The sequence below is a fragment of the Schistosoma mansoni genome, chromosome W, assembly GCF_000237925.1.
Source record: "Schistosoma mansoni strain Puerto Rico chromosome W, complete genome".
Classification (NCBI taxonomy): Eukaryota; Metazoa; Platyhelminthes; class Trematoda; order Strigeidida; family Schistosomatidae; genus Schistosoma; species Schistosoma mansoni.
This window is the reverse complement of record NC_031502.1, coordinates 31,864,438-31,880,193: the sequence shown is the minus strand read 5'-3', so window position 1 is coordinate 31,880,193 and position 15,756 is coordinate 31,864,438. Positions and strand designations below refer to the sequence as shown.

The 15,756-nt window shown below is 32.2% G+C and overlaps 1 protein-coding gene across 1 annotated transcript in view; it reads left to right on the top strand.

Annotated features, from left to right (window-relative positions):
• Smp_074710 (hypothetical protein) overlaps positions 1-15,756 on the top strand; it is a gene marked incomplete at both ends in the record, with an annotated part of 43,362 nt that overhangs the window by 26,378 nt on the left and 1,228 nt on the right. Inside the window, 3 exons of the mRNA XM_018789392.1 lie at positions 1,089-1,495; positions 2,272-2,457; positions 5,183-5,320. Coding sequence (XP_018654840.1) covers positions 1,089-1,495; positions 2,272-2,457; positions 5,183-5,320 — 731 coding nt within the window. The remainder of the gene's footprint in view (positions 1-1,088; positions 1,496-2,271; positions 2,458-5,182; positions 5,321-15,756) is intronic.

Genomic DNA, 15,756 nt, shown 5'->3' with positions numbered 1-15,756 from the left:
GTAAAGAGGATTTGTAGGAACTGTGGGATTGATTTTCGTTAGAAAAACATCGAAAACCGGGAAACACTGAACAGCCATTTTCTTCTCAGTATAAAACTCTTAGACAGTTACTACTCATAACATCCCCAGAAATCTAACTCTATGTCTTCAAAGTTCGTGACAAGCGTCTAACATCTGAACCATGAACCGTCACTCAATAGTCTGTATATCTAAATTCAACCAGTTAGCGATACTCTAAAACCATCTTTTAATGTCAGTGGTAGATAACAGCCTCACCAAACATGAAATCACATTTTCTAACAATTAGCTATGCAACTATCACAACCTCTTAATATCTTATTTCCTTGAAAAAGCTTGGACCAGATTGCCAGGCGAAACGTTGGATTTACTTCATATTCATTCGCTGAGATTTTACAAATATATTATTCCTATTTAATGTCTCTTAATATCTAGTTTGTAACGTTAATGAGGTGTAATAATCAAGTTTGTAATTTGGTTTATAATTCAAATAATCTGATACTGTAAATGACTTTTAGAAAGTGGTAAACAACGGAATACCCATGTTTTTTCAAAACTAATATTCATGTTATACAGTTTCATATCTATTCTCGCTATTAAAATAACAAAATAAGCTCAATGAATGATTAAACAAAATGGATATGATTCCTTTCAACAACATCGTACTTTATAACTGTAAAATCGTACTTATAGTTACTTTTTGTTTACAAATAATGATCGATAATGTAGTGAATAATCATTACGTCCCTAACGGAGGTACTAAAAGTCAATCAGAATTTAAAGTTATGTATCTTCATTTGTGTAAAAATCGATGGTTTAAACAAAACGTTTTATGGTAAATAACAAGATGTCATAGTATTTAGAAGAAATTTTAGACTCCATTTTTCTTATATCTTAGGGAACTATCTGTAAGCAAATGCTTAACCGTATTCTTTACAGAATAGCATACGTTTTAAGGAGAATATTAGTTTTCCACTTTTTAATTAAGTACATAATTAATAAGTTGTCATTTCGACAATTATATTTCCAATTCTTTGTGGTAACGAAATGCCTATTTCTGCAATCTTTAGGAAATTATCCAATTAAATTTGAAGAAAGCTCATTAATAGATTTAGAAGCAGTATTCCTTTCAGCATTACCTGGCCTTCAATCTAATAAATGTTTTGAATGTGGATGTGTATTAGATTCACATAGCGGACATGAACTTAAAACAAATAATAAAATGAATGAAAATAATGACTCATCTAATAATAGTCTCAAATCAATGAAACGTCAGAAATCTCATAAAGAAGTATTTTCACACTTACGACGTGTTCGTTCTCATCATCAGTTCAGTCAAGTCGATATTACTCCACAAGCTACAATGATGCGCATTTGTCATATGACTGGAAAATATTATTGCGAACGTTGTCACTGGGATGATACTTGGTATGTACCAGGTTCAATATTCCTCTTAAACGATAAATCTAAACAACCTGTAAGTCTATTTTCATCTAATCATTAAAAATTCATTATCAATTTTAACACACTTTTACAACATTCAGATATTACTTTCTATCATAGGTGATAGAAACATCTATTTGTTTCTCTTATATAAGAGGGGTATGTTTCCTTTCCTTTGTGATTTAAGAATACCTTTTTCAAATATCAGTGTATAACAATATCTAGAGTGAGTTTAATTGTGACTCACCCATAAAGTAATAATATCAGTTAAATAATTAGTGACGAATTAAATAAATTTTCGATCACTTCCATGAGAAATAAATTTGAAGACTCAATTAATCAAACTCGTTTATAGTTTATATCATACAATAACTTTGGTTATATTAGGTTGATATCCAGAGAACCCTTAAAAGCCATATCATTATAGGTTCTGGCTTCTTAGCAATACTTTCCCACGATATCATCAAGAATTAAACTCAGAATCTTAAGAAATAATAGCAAAGACTTTAGTATTATATCACTGAGTTAGCATTCAAAGGCTTATGAAACTAAATATAAGGAATTCTTAATGGTGATTGACTGTGTAATCTGTTTCTGTCGATGGTATTTTTTCAATCTAGACATGCCTTTATTCTATTGGACACACTATATTACCGCGATTTCTGGTATTTTTCTAGTAGTTTGTTAACAGCCATATTATTATTAGAAAACAAAATTTATTGATGTAATTTAGATAAGATTCAGTTTACTTACAAAATAATCATTCTGAACTCATGAAATCCGAACCATTCATTATTTTTTCCTAAACAGGTTTGTCGTTCAGTCTACATTAAATTGCGCATTATTTGGGATTCTTTGATATTGAAAGTTCCAGCTTATTGGCATCGAGATAACCTTGAAGCTGAAAAGGTATATGAGGTTCGAACCAAATTACAACCACTTTTACGCTACGCAATGTTATGTCCAGAGGCTTCTTCGATAAAGGCTAGTGCTGAGGTAAGCTTCTTTTTATCGACAATGTTATATTTGATTATACTGCTTATGACTTAAAGCAATATCGAGACAATCCTGACAGGATGCACAGTTGCCAATAAGCGATTGATCAGTTGCAGTCCTAGACATCAACAAATAATACAAGATGAATTTAAACTTCATCCCTTTGCTTAAGCCAGTAGCTACTAGAACTCAGTAGCCAAGTGAATAACGAGATGGCGTTTGAGGCGAACAGTACTGGGTTCGAGTTCCGGAGTGAACACTAACTATGGAAAGCAGCTATGTCTAGCCGATGAGTCGCAAATAAGATGAAACGCATGTCCTGAATATCACTACTAGCCACTATACATCTTTGTTTATAAAGTTGTATTTGTTTACAATATAGGACTGACCACTTTTTATCTCCATTTTCGACCATTAAACTGATTGGAATTATAATCTTTCTCTTTAGACATAGACAAATTTGTCAATTTCAAAGTATGACATAACTGTTAAAGTAGATATTTTATACTATATTGAGTAAAGACAATTTACCAACTTATTAAATAAGAATCCCATGAATATGTTTATTACATACAACATCTATCATAACATGTTAGTCATGTATAAAATATCTAAAAGATTTTAATACTTTTAGAGACCTAGTTACAAAGATAACTAATTTTTAAGTTATAGAAATTTATTACATAACACCAGATTATCTCAATTTAAACTAGACATAGTTTAGTTTATTAATAATCCTATATAATTTTTAATACACTTCTCTGTAAATGAACTTTATAGACAGTAGATATTCCTTTAGCTTAAATGTCTCATGATAGATTATTATACTTTTCATTCTACTATTAAAGTGAATTACTAATTTATTATTGTTTATAAATTCTTACTATAAAAAATATTTTTCGAAAATATAATGATTTAATACATGTGAATGAGTATTGCTGAGGAGTCTCATACTAAGACGAAACGGCCATCCTGTTCTTTTAGGTTTTCCATGGTAGTCTATCATTATTGAACTCATGAATTCAATTAAGTAAATTACTATTATATCCACAAAATCCCTTTTTTGATTATAATACATGTTTGTTATATGTATTGAATAAACTAATTTACGAAAGAGTTAATGTTATACCATATGAGATACTTTAAATATTGGTTAACGTTCATTACAACATTAATTTGCAATTGTAAGCAAAGATGGATAGTGGCTAGCAGTGGAATCCAGGACGCGCGTTTCCTCCTATTTGGGACTCGTCAACAGGATGTACCTGCATCTCACAGTTGATGTTTACTCTGGGACTCGAACCCAGTTAACTTTCGCCTCAAACGCCATCGTGTTATCCACTCAGCTACTGAGACCTGGTAGCCACTTGCTTGTGTAATGGGGTGAAGTCTAAATTCACTTAGTATTGTTTGCTTGGATCTTCTGATTGATGTTTAGAACTGCAACTGGTCAGTCTCTCCACTGCTAGCCACTATCCATGTTTGCTTATAATGCTTGTAAAATAAGGCTATATCGAGGCAATACACTTAGTTTGCACATATGCCAATTAGAGACTGACCAGTTGCAGTCCTAAACATCAGTGTGAAGATTCAAACAAGCAATACTAAGTGAATTAATTTGCAATATTTATATTTCATTTCTCAATCAAATGGTTTTAATTTGATTCCTTCCTCTTCTACATAAAAGAAAATGTATATCATGTACTAACTAAATAAAATAGACTTCAGGGTAATAAAAAATATTCTGAATGAATTAGTTGTTTTGTTGCACAATACATTAATCAATTAAAAGTGTAACAAATATGGATAGTGGCTAGCAGTGGAATCAAGTACGCGCATTTCCTCCTATTTGGGACTCGTCAGCTAGATGTACCTGCATCTCACAGTTGATGTTCACTCTGTGTCCCTAACCCAGTACCGTTCGCTTCAAACGCCATCACATTATCCACTCAGCTACTGATTCCTGATAGCCACTTGCTTGTGCGATGGGGTGAAGTTTAAATTCACATCAATGGGAAGATTCAAGCAAACAATACTAAGTGAATTTAAAATGTGTAACAGTTTTTTAAATGGCTAAACAATAATAAACAAATGATTAAATTACTGAGTTTATTGATGTTTTATTTATAATTCAAAAGAGTTGTAAAATTTAAAAGGTGTGTTATTCTCATTTGTATTAAAAGTTATCTAGTAAGTTTAAATCTTAGTGCTTACATTAAAAGTAAGTTAGTAACTGTGAAGAAACAAAGTAATTATATAAAGAACTGTTGAAACTTTTATTAATATTTGTTATCGGTTGGTTTCTACGCTTTTGGGATTAATTAACAGTACATTCAATCTACAGAATTGAGGTTTCTAAAATCACATTTTTAAACGTACTGGGGTAATTTCACTTGGTATTGTTTACTTGAATCTTTACATTAATGTTTAGGATTGCAAATGATCAGTGTCTGATTGGTATATGTACATACTATGCGTATTGCTTCGATACTGCCTTAATTCACAAGCATCTTAAACAAAGATGGATAGTACTGGCATAACTATAAAACTTCTAAAACCTGTTATTTATCAAAAGAACCTAGTGTACAGTACAGATTTAAGAATCTCAAGAATTTGTTTGACCGGTGGGTATGGGAATCATGTCTACTGTAATTTATATTATAGTATAAATTTGTTAATTTGTCAGTAAATTTGAAAGTTTTGTTTTCTGTTTGTTTTTCTAAAGCTTACTGGACCAAGCTATTTGTTGGGTAATCCTGAATATTTTCGTATGTGTGATGTCCTTGATGCGCTGAATGGAACACTTTATCCTAAGTTAAAAGAGCATCTGAAAATTTGGTTAGAGCATAAAGCACACTGCGAAGTAAGTCACTCATTTTGCATAATATTTACTTGTGTTAATGCAATAATTAAATCACATATTTTCACTTTAAACAGCTAATCCTCTGAAAGTTTATCATAAGTTATTTTGTGTTATGTTTGCTATTTGATTAACACGGAATACGGTATACATCTAAAGCACTCAAACGTATAGAACTCCACAGTCGCAAAATCAGAAGACAGAAGAAAACTGGAGAGGTGTTTGTTGGGTAACAATCAAAATGTACAGAAAACCAAACGCAGTTATAGATATTAGCGTTCGTAATAACATCATTATAATTCAGCCAATCCGCAAAGTGGCATGTTATGCTACTGTCCAATCGTAGTATACCACGTTGATATTCTAGAAAGCTCCATCATGGTCCGATTGGATGGAAACTCTTCGGCTCTTTTAGGGCCTCTGGAGGCTTCGTCGTAATTCTTTGAAGCCGTCCCAACATTTTGTATGAGATCTTTCTCATTTTTTCCTTCGAATTAACACTAAGAATCTTATTGCATTAATCAGACTGAATAATACTTCATATTTGTTAAACGATACAAACTTATGAATATCTCAATTTTTATTGTTAAAACTATTTAGTTGTATTTTGTTTCGTTTTTACACAGATTAGCATGACAATATTATTCCAAATATTCGGAAATTCACTTGTGTACAGTTTTCCAAATCAATTTATTGTTTTATAATTTCTTTCTGAGTTGGATAAGATTAGTCTTAGTTTACCCAGTTGAGTTTCCCCGCATGGGTTCGAATCCCATCCACGTCGCCAGTTGTTATCTATAGAGTTTATATTATTGGTACACTGCGTACAAATTCAGCATTTGAACTCTAGAACCCTGCAAGTTGCAAATGAGAAGTCAGAAGACGAGTGAGAAGGAATGCTATTCCAAACAGTGTCGAATATGGTACAAAACTCTTAAGTATTTATAGCTTTTATTAAAATCGAAATCATTATCGTGGTCATCCAATCCGTATACAGAGGTTTTTAGAACCTGTCCAATAGGAAAGCTATATGTCGAGATTCTTGAATGTTCTTCCAAAAGATTATTGAATGGAATATCTCCGGCTCTTTTTCTGCTTCTTAGAACTTCCTTGAGTTCACCCGTGGGTCGTCCTCAGATACATATAAGATTATTCATTGACATAAACGTTATTTTAAACATTTAGTTCTAAGATTATAAAGTTGAATTGACTTATGGCTAATGTTATCAGGGTAGCATTTGTAATACAGTGAATTGATCATATGTAACAGCTCTTTTTTTCAATATCTTAGGTTATAAAAGCTTTCAGTCATTAGACAAACATAAGTGAATGCATCTTTTAAAAAGTATTGAAGTGGTGAAAGCCAAGATATGCTTACCACCATTCATAATAAATTGTGTGCTTTTTGATAACTTATCTTGTCAGATATAATTATGATTCATATTTGTGTCTCAATAAATTAAATGTTTGAAAAATGTATTTATACCCAATTTTTCTTGGTTATTCTTAGGTGTAAATTTGTTACTTTCAACAATGAATATATCTACTGATGCTTCATTCAGTTAAGCTTGTAGGATTTACTGTAAAAATAGCAGAACATGAAAACAAAACTCAAATATTCTTAGTTTATGAATTATTAAAGTTAAGATTGAATTAAATCTTATGGTAGTACACATGACACGAGATTTGTACGAAATGAATTAACTATAATTGACTTTAACTGGCAGCTCAGTGGATGAGAACACAAGTGGGAACAAACGAATGTATTTGAATACAAAATCACAGAACATTTAAGTAAGATCTGAGAATTCTACAGTAAATTCTTAATTTGCAAAATCTCAGTCAATCATCTTAGACTTCACTGTTTTGTTTTCACACCAATCTTTCTTCAATCTCGTTCTTTTTCTTCGGTCTTCTTAACCTTCTGCTGCCAGGCATTCCACTTTCTATTGATGACACATACTACTTATATCTGTCGACATCAGTAGCACACACCACAACAGTCTGTTAGTCAATCTATATGATCAAGGGATGTATATGAACTTAAATTGACGAAAAAACAGGAAATTAGAGTATTACAGAATTTTGGTCTTAATGAGGTCGTAAGGTCATTTTTCTAAAAGTTGATTTTTTTCATTTTTTTTGAATATTGAACAGGTACATTAAAATACAAAACTTAACTGGATAAATTAAAAATACATATATTACTAAATTACTAATATTTTCTTCAACCTAATCAAAAAAATAAAGCCATAACAGTTGTTTGAAATAGTAACAATAACTCATTTGTAAGTAGTATGGTATGAATTATGTAAAAGATATCAGTCAGTCAGTCTGTCACAACGTAGAACTTCGTACATACGTAGATCAGTTCGAGTTTCCATACCACATTAGCACAGAGATGCAGTTGTCGATTCAAATCTCAAAGTGGTAAAAGTAGTAAAAGTATAAGCAGTAATCTGAAAGATTAGGGTTCGAAGATGTTATTGAAGGAGTATAATCCCGTGAAATAAATTTGAAAAGAGAAAAAAGATAGAGACATGAAGAATTCAGAAGATTAGAGTTTGGGAGAACACAAAGAGTGGATGCACCTTCGCCATTGCAAACGATTTTGAGCCATGTCATTCAAGGTCTCTAACCATCGATTGCTATCATCTCGCGAATCCCAACCAAGTAGTCTACACCTACCAACATGGCTCAGTCAACGTTTTAATGACTTCATGGATTTGTGCCACATTTTGGTCTGGCCGCCCCTAGCTTTCTTCCGACCTACTCCTACATCATAAAACATTGCACGTCGGGGCAGTCGGTGGTTGGGCATACGTAACACGTATCCAAGCCATCTCAACTGATGAAGTTTCATGACTTCATCAATCGATTTGCCATCCTTACCTAGTATCCGTTTCCTAACAACTGCATTACTTACTCGGTGGTCCCAGGATATACGAGCAATGCTTCGAAGACACCTATGATGGAATACTAGCAGCCTACGAATATCCTCTACTCATGTAAAAGATATAAAATAAAATAATTCCAGTATTGATTCATTCGATTAACCATAACTGATCATTATTTAGTTAGACATATCTCAAAAAATGTACATTTTGTCAGCAATTGCACTAACGTACATAAATTGTCTGAAAGTAGAAAACCAGTTAACTATTCAACAAATAAATAATATTAATACAATATGAAAAATAAGTTAATCAATACAAAAATGATGTATCCATTCATATTACATGTAAAAATATCTGAATAAAACGTTTCGGTTTCTAATTAATGTAATATGTGACTATGCATAAAGTCATTAATGATTTATTCATGAACGAATATAGTAATGATTCTATATTTTAATTCATTAAAATGGACTATTTTGAAAAGAGCAAGAACAAAGATTGTAGCTGTTATATCGATTGGTTCCTTGAGTGCGTGCCCTGTTTGATATATGACGTGACCATGCCGCCAATTAGAGAGCAGCGAATTTATCGATCGGATTAATGATACACAAAAGCTGTATGAGCAGTCTTGAGTACTTGTCAGTCCTGCTATCAGCCTAGCCCAACCAGTTAGGTCAAGAACACCAATAAAAGCCTCTGCAATATGAATCATTATTCTCAATATACTGGGTTTATATACCAAACAAACTGACCACATCGTACCATAAAATAGAAAATAACATTTGTGCAAGATTTGGCCAAATGTGGCTGTGAATAGGTGGGACAGTAATTAATGGACTAGGGATAACTCTAGAATGGTAAATCGTATAATAATAGTTCATAGGTCAAAACAAAGCTTACGATAAGAGGAACACGAATACGAATAATTTAGTTACTTAACAATTATACAATAGGAAATATACATATCATTTTGGTCCATAAATAGTTCTCAAAGTTACCATTCATAATTCTCCACGGGATATAACAGTAACAGAATAGCATGAATTCATTTTATTTCGTTTGGTTCTCGTTAGCTGCACTAGTCAGAACTTACCCGGCAGCCAAACTATTACTTCTGCATAAAACAATATGTCCAATAACTCAATCAAAGGTTGACAAGCAACCCTTTCATGTTACCTCAAACTGTGTTTAGAAATTTACGTGTACCTGCTGAAGCAACTACATTGGCCGAATAGAAACGAGGACATATCTAAGATTTTTTGACCATGTTCCTCAAAGCTTCAGAACAAGAGAAATAAAGGCTCTAAATAGTGCAATTACCACTTTACAATCTTTTAAGGTGATTAGTAAACAACCGAACTCCAGTCTTCTGAAGTTTGCTGAAGCCGTTACTATCAGTTATCGAAAACCTGACTTATGTGTTCAAAAGGAGATAGTTATTAATTATTCTTTGACTTGGTGACAAATATTCCTTCGTTGCATCTAAACTTTGTTCCCTAACTTTTTCTTACATTTATTACATCATTGAGTTTTGTTTCAATTATCTTCCAAATTAGTAATCTTATTTTATTAACTCAGCTTCACTCATTTTGTTCTTATCAACGTTTACTCACTATGTTATCACTTGCTTCTGGCTCTTTGAATTGTTATCACAATCAATGTTGTTGAATCTTCTTTTACATAAGATATATATTTACAATATTCAGTCTATTAAATTTAAATACACCCTTGTTATACTGTACTAATGTGTCTTCAATATAACTTCCAACTAAACTCTTTCATGTAAGTAATTTACACCCATTTTGTAATTATGATTTTTAAATCTCACAGGTTGTAAGCAGTTGACAAAAACCAAATGAAATAAAATGATAAAGGGAACTATGTATATGAAACTTACTACTGATAAATCTAATTTGATAATTATGTAATTTAAAACAACATATATAAGCGTACAATACTGTTTTCGATTAGATCCTCATCAGGCTTTACTCTAATTATATATAAATTAGAGTATATTACAGTATGTATATTAGAGTAAAGCCTGATGAGGATCTACTCGAAAACAATATTGTTCACTTATATATGTTGTTCTAAATCATAATATGGGAATTTTTCAAATTGTGTAAATGACTTATAAAATACACATGGAATTATTAAATGTTTAATCTTTAATGAAAGATGTTAATTATTAAGTGTTTAATGGAGGAAAAAAGAAATAGGTAAATAAACTTATGTATATAATTTGTTACACTATTTATTGATTTTCAAAAATTTAATCCATAAATTCATGTGATCTAAATTCGAATAAGTGAAATATCACTTCAATTATATTAACATTCAATCAATAAATATGAAGTGTACTTTTAAATGTGTTTCTATTTCAGTAACTCAATGAAGTTATTGCATTTTTTTGGTAACTACCAGAATGTAAGATTTTACAACTGTTAAGCCCTATGAAATGTTATATCTAATTTACTTAGATAAATTAATTTTTAATAACTAGTGTCGCCAACTCTAGAATTTCTTATATCAGTGCACCTACTTACTACATGTACATTAAGATTCAAGTCAGAAAACATTTGACCTTTCTCAATGGTTGAACTGTATCATTCTATTCTAGCAAACTAAATATCCGTATATTGATCTCATATAAAATTGTGGGTGTGTGTACTAATTAATAATCTCTTTATTCAGTTTCCAATAATTTCACACCTATTACTCACTCTCATTGATTACTAGCTTCTAAAAGATAATAATAATGTTATCTGATATTGTGGTGTGGGTTATTATGTATATACACATAAGTAGTATACAATAATGGTCGGGCATTGAATGTATTTCAGTAAAAGATCGATAAAGAAAGAACGGAAACGAAACGCAATTGGTATGAAAATGCATGTAAAATAATAATCGAAGACGATGGACTGATATTTTCAGAAGGAATAATCAAGATTGATAGTCTGCAAATTAACTGTTTACTGTATGGTTGTCAGATTGTAGTGAGATAGTCTGTGATTTTGTGTTGAAATACATTCGATTGTTCCCACTCAACTTCTTGTTTACTACAATATATAAAAAAACTGTTATCACCAACTTCAAATTATCAATAACTGCACAATATTTAGAACTGATTGAAGGTAAACTTATACACCATTAGACGCCGGCTGAATAGTCTAAAGGTAAGGTGTTCGCACGAGAGACCGAAAGTCCTGGGTACGACTCTTGGCTTCAGAGTTGTGAATATACACCGTTGAAGAGTCATATACTAAAACAAAACAGTTGACCAGTATTTCTAGGTTTTCAGTGGTAGTCTAACTAACATCGATTCGTGATTTCAATTACGATATGTCTAAAATCTTTGCAAATCCCTCTATACTGATCATTATAGCATCCTAATACCGTACTGATATTTCAAGTTATCAAGATATTACTGAACTGTATTTGAATAAATATGAAAATCTCTTTTTTCTTAAATAACATTTTGTAGTAGTTTTATATAAAAAAAACGATAGCTGCAAACGAAAAACTGTTTTTGTAACTATGACATCTACTATAGATAATTTATATGATTTTTCAACTCAAACAATCTAATCTTCCATATTAACTTATAACATATTTTATTCGAAAATTGAACTTATGGTATACTGTTTTAATGATAAGACTGAAAATTGATTTTTAACAAATTATGTCTGGTATAAAACATAAAAATATGGTTGTTATTCCATTTCTGATTTAATAAAAGTCCTCTATGCTATAATTTCAAGACCGATGATCTTGAAGTCAACAATGTAATGAATATGTTGATCGTAATTATGTTTTGCATATTGTTTATTTTAATAAATCAGTAACTTCACCTCCATAGTGATGATAATAGGTAATCACTCCTATCATTGACTGATTTTTATCATGTTTCATTAAAATGTATAATAAAAATAGTTTTTATAAGATTGTGGCTAGAGTTAGTCAACTGGAAACCCTGGACCTAGGTTTCGTGTTACTTGGCACTTGTCAGCAAGGTGTACCTGTAATCTTGAAGGAACTGATGCTCTCTGACGGATTCGATCTTTTGTCACCAGTTTCACAGTCATAGACGTTACCATTGAGCTCTCCAGGCCGCAACCAACCTCCTGTAGAACTGAGATGTATTTCCAATTGATTGATCACTGGTTGGTGATCAATGTCATGTATGTCAGGTCCTTCTTAGTACAGTTCGAATCCTATTGACCAAGTTGTAATTAGTTTTTAATCCTATACAGAATACAAATGATGCATACCTCTCCCTATGTTTGTTAATAATAAATATTTATTATCAGAAGGGGTTTTGTGGAGATTTAGTGTTTTCATAGTTGAAATCATGAGTCAATTGAAGCTAGACCACCATGGAAAACCTGGAAGCACTGGATGGCCGTTTCGTCCTGTTATGGGACTCCTCAGCAGTGCGCATCCACGATCCCGCCTCACGAGATTCGAACCCAGGACCTACCAGTCTCGAGCCAGAGCCCTTAACCGATAGACCACTGAGCTGGCATCCAACGGTGTTAATGTCTAACTTCAACTGATCCACGAAGTTGAGCAACCGTTCACCAATTGTCTTCAGTGAGTTCCTATCTCACAACAGACATGGTTTTGAACTCCACTGGTCACTGCTTCTCACTAGAACTCCACGATGTACTTCTCGAAGTCAGTCACTAGTGAGCATATGATTATATTAATTATCAGAAGGGGTTTTGTGGAGATTTAGTATTTTCATAGTTGAAAGCGTGAGTCCCATAATAGGACGAAACGGCCGTCTAGTGCTTCCAGGTTTTCAATGGTGGTCTAGCTTCAATTGACTAACGCTTTCAACTATGAAAATAAATATTTAAGTAAGTAATGTTTAACGGTTGTTTTTTGAGTGATATTATGCAAAAGATTTAAGTTAATGTTATCATTCATATTATATCTATAAATAGAAATATTATAGTGATTAAACGGCATGGGTTTTATTATGTTGTGTGTCTATCAAAACAACTTGAAATACGTATTTGTTAAAGAAGATTCAGAAGTGTTTAGTTATGAATTGACTTACCGATAATCAAAGTGCATCAGTGATTTATTTATTTTATATTTTATTAGTATTAGCTTTATTCAGTATTATATTTTTGGTACAATATACAATTCTCAGAATAAAGTATTTCAACAAGTTTCTGTTTCTTACTTCTTCGTCGATCCTGACGATAAATTTTGAGTGATCGCCAGTTAGAAGTTAGCATTCCAGTCAATTGACATCTGAATAATGTACATTGTTTTCGCTGCATATTGCCTGACAGCTACCACGATATCTCTGATTAGGCCTTTTGTAACCTTTACAGCGAAAGGTTTTGCACTTTTCAAAAACGCACCTGATTAGGTAATGCGGTTAATAGCCATAGTGATGTATTGAAACAAACAAAATTAGATAACTTGATAACTAGATGACAGGAACAGGTAGCCCAGATGTTTAAGCAGACCGCATTGAATCAATGATTGAAGGATGTTTTGAGGAGAATGAATTCAGTTGGAAAATGGTTTTTGCTATAATTTTGTGAATCACAGAGTTCAAAATAGTTTACTATTCTAGTTCTGATTTACTCAGCAGTTTGCATCTACTATCTGAAACCCTATCTATTCAAAATATTTTGTTCTTATGATGAACACAATAACTTTGAAGCAATTAAGAATAAATAAAAATATCTACATTCTTCTAATCTCAAATAATGCATTATTTAGAGTGATTATACTTGTCATTTGATTGTAAAAGATGTGCTAACACAAAGTATCGACAATATTGAACTGTGGTAGATCATTTGATTCAGTATTTATTAGAACGTAGATGAAATATCTATTCATTATGTTGACCTTATTTTCCCCTGATAAATTGACCCTTGAACTCAACTATTGAAATAGACTCTAACTATAAACTAGTAAACTTTCGCTTTCATGCTCACATGATAACACTTCATTCTTTATATCTGATTGTTTTGTTAGGCTTCCTGAGTTCATAAATACTTCAATCCTTCTAGCTCTGATGAGATGCACAAACGCTTTGGTTTAAGAACAATCCTTTTCGGTTGAGAAGTTCCAAGAGATTAATGCAATATGAAGATGCGATACTTTACGGATTGACACATAGTGATATTGCAAAGTCCAGAAATATCCCTCATTAAAGTCGATAAGAGCCTACAGAGCGTCAAAAATGTTTTGTCCAATCAGTACTGATTTTAAGCCTTTCAGTAACATCTAGAAGCCTAGAAATCATGTCACATTTTGCTCGGATATCGTCATTATGTTTGGAATGTTTCCAGAAAGCTCGAGAAGTCCAGAATTACATACAGATCTATGAATACTCTCGATTTTTTGCAGACAACTTAGCTTGAGATTAAAGCTCATATGTTTTATATCTATTTTCTATTGTTCTAGTTAACGTACAGAAGTATTTGGGGTTAACAGCAAGAGCTCAGGAAGGCAAGAATAAGCGTTTAAGTAACAGAGTTATTAAGTGATAAACTAATGAATATTTTAGAGGACTCGATAGCGAATTCATCCTGGTATGAAACTCCTCATTGGTGTAAATATGACATCTGCAAATATGGAAAGATGTACAAACGTTAATAAAAAGTTTAAATACTGTATTCAAAATGAATAGTCTATTTTTTTCTATAATACTTTGAACTACTTATAAGTAGAATAAAGTATTACCAGTACTTTCCATACAGGATAAACACCAAACCAATTATTTTGTGAAGCGATATGCCTTTTAATGTTGTTCGAATTAGAAGTTCTTCACTACCATCTTCATCAATGTACTCTATATTTTTACCCAACATTCGAATGCACTAGGTCATATATGATCTGAATTAACTTTTTAATCAGTAATTGTCACCACTTGTAAATTCATTTTTTGTAAAATGCTATCTTAAACAAGTAATAAACTCTTAACTATTGACTGATCACTGGGCAGTTACCGATTTTACATGCGTCAGGTCTCTCTTAGTACAGATCCAATTGCAGTGTAGCCACTCGTCTAGGTGACTCAATATCGGAAGCAGTAAGTTGAAACATAGGATCAAATCCGTCAGGAGGCATCGGTTCCATCAAGATTACAGGTACACCTTGCTGATGAGTGTCAAATAACATGACGCTTAGGTTCAGGGATTCCTGTCGATTAACTCCAACCATAATGATACAAGTAACAAAGTCCTATATATATGACTCATGAATTCAACTATGTTTATATAAGGTACGTGGAAAATCCTGTTTACTGCCAAAATGAAACCAAAACCTGTAAATTGATAACCATGCAATACAATGGTTATCTCACAAACACTACCGACATGAACTCCACGAACTAAGCCAGCATCAACGACAACATCGACATCAGGATAATTGGATACACTCCATCAGAGTATATGTAACATCCAATTATCCACCTCGATCTCACTGCTCCACATCAACACGGACATTCTCTGATACAGCCGTCACGGGGATGATATTCGTGGTGTCTCTTCTCTCGTTCCCCATCCA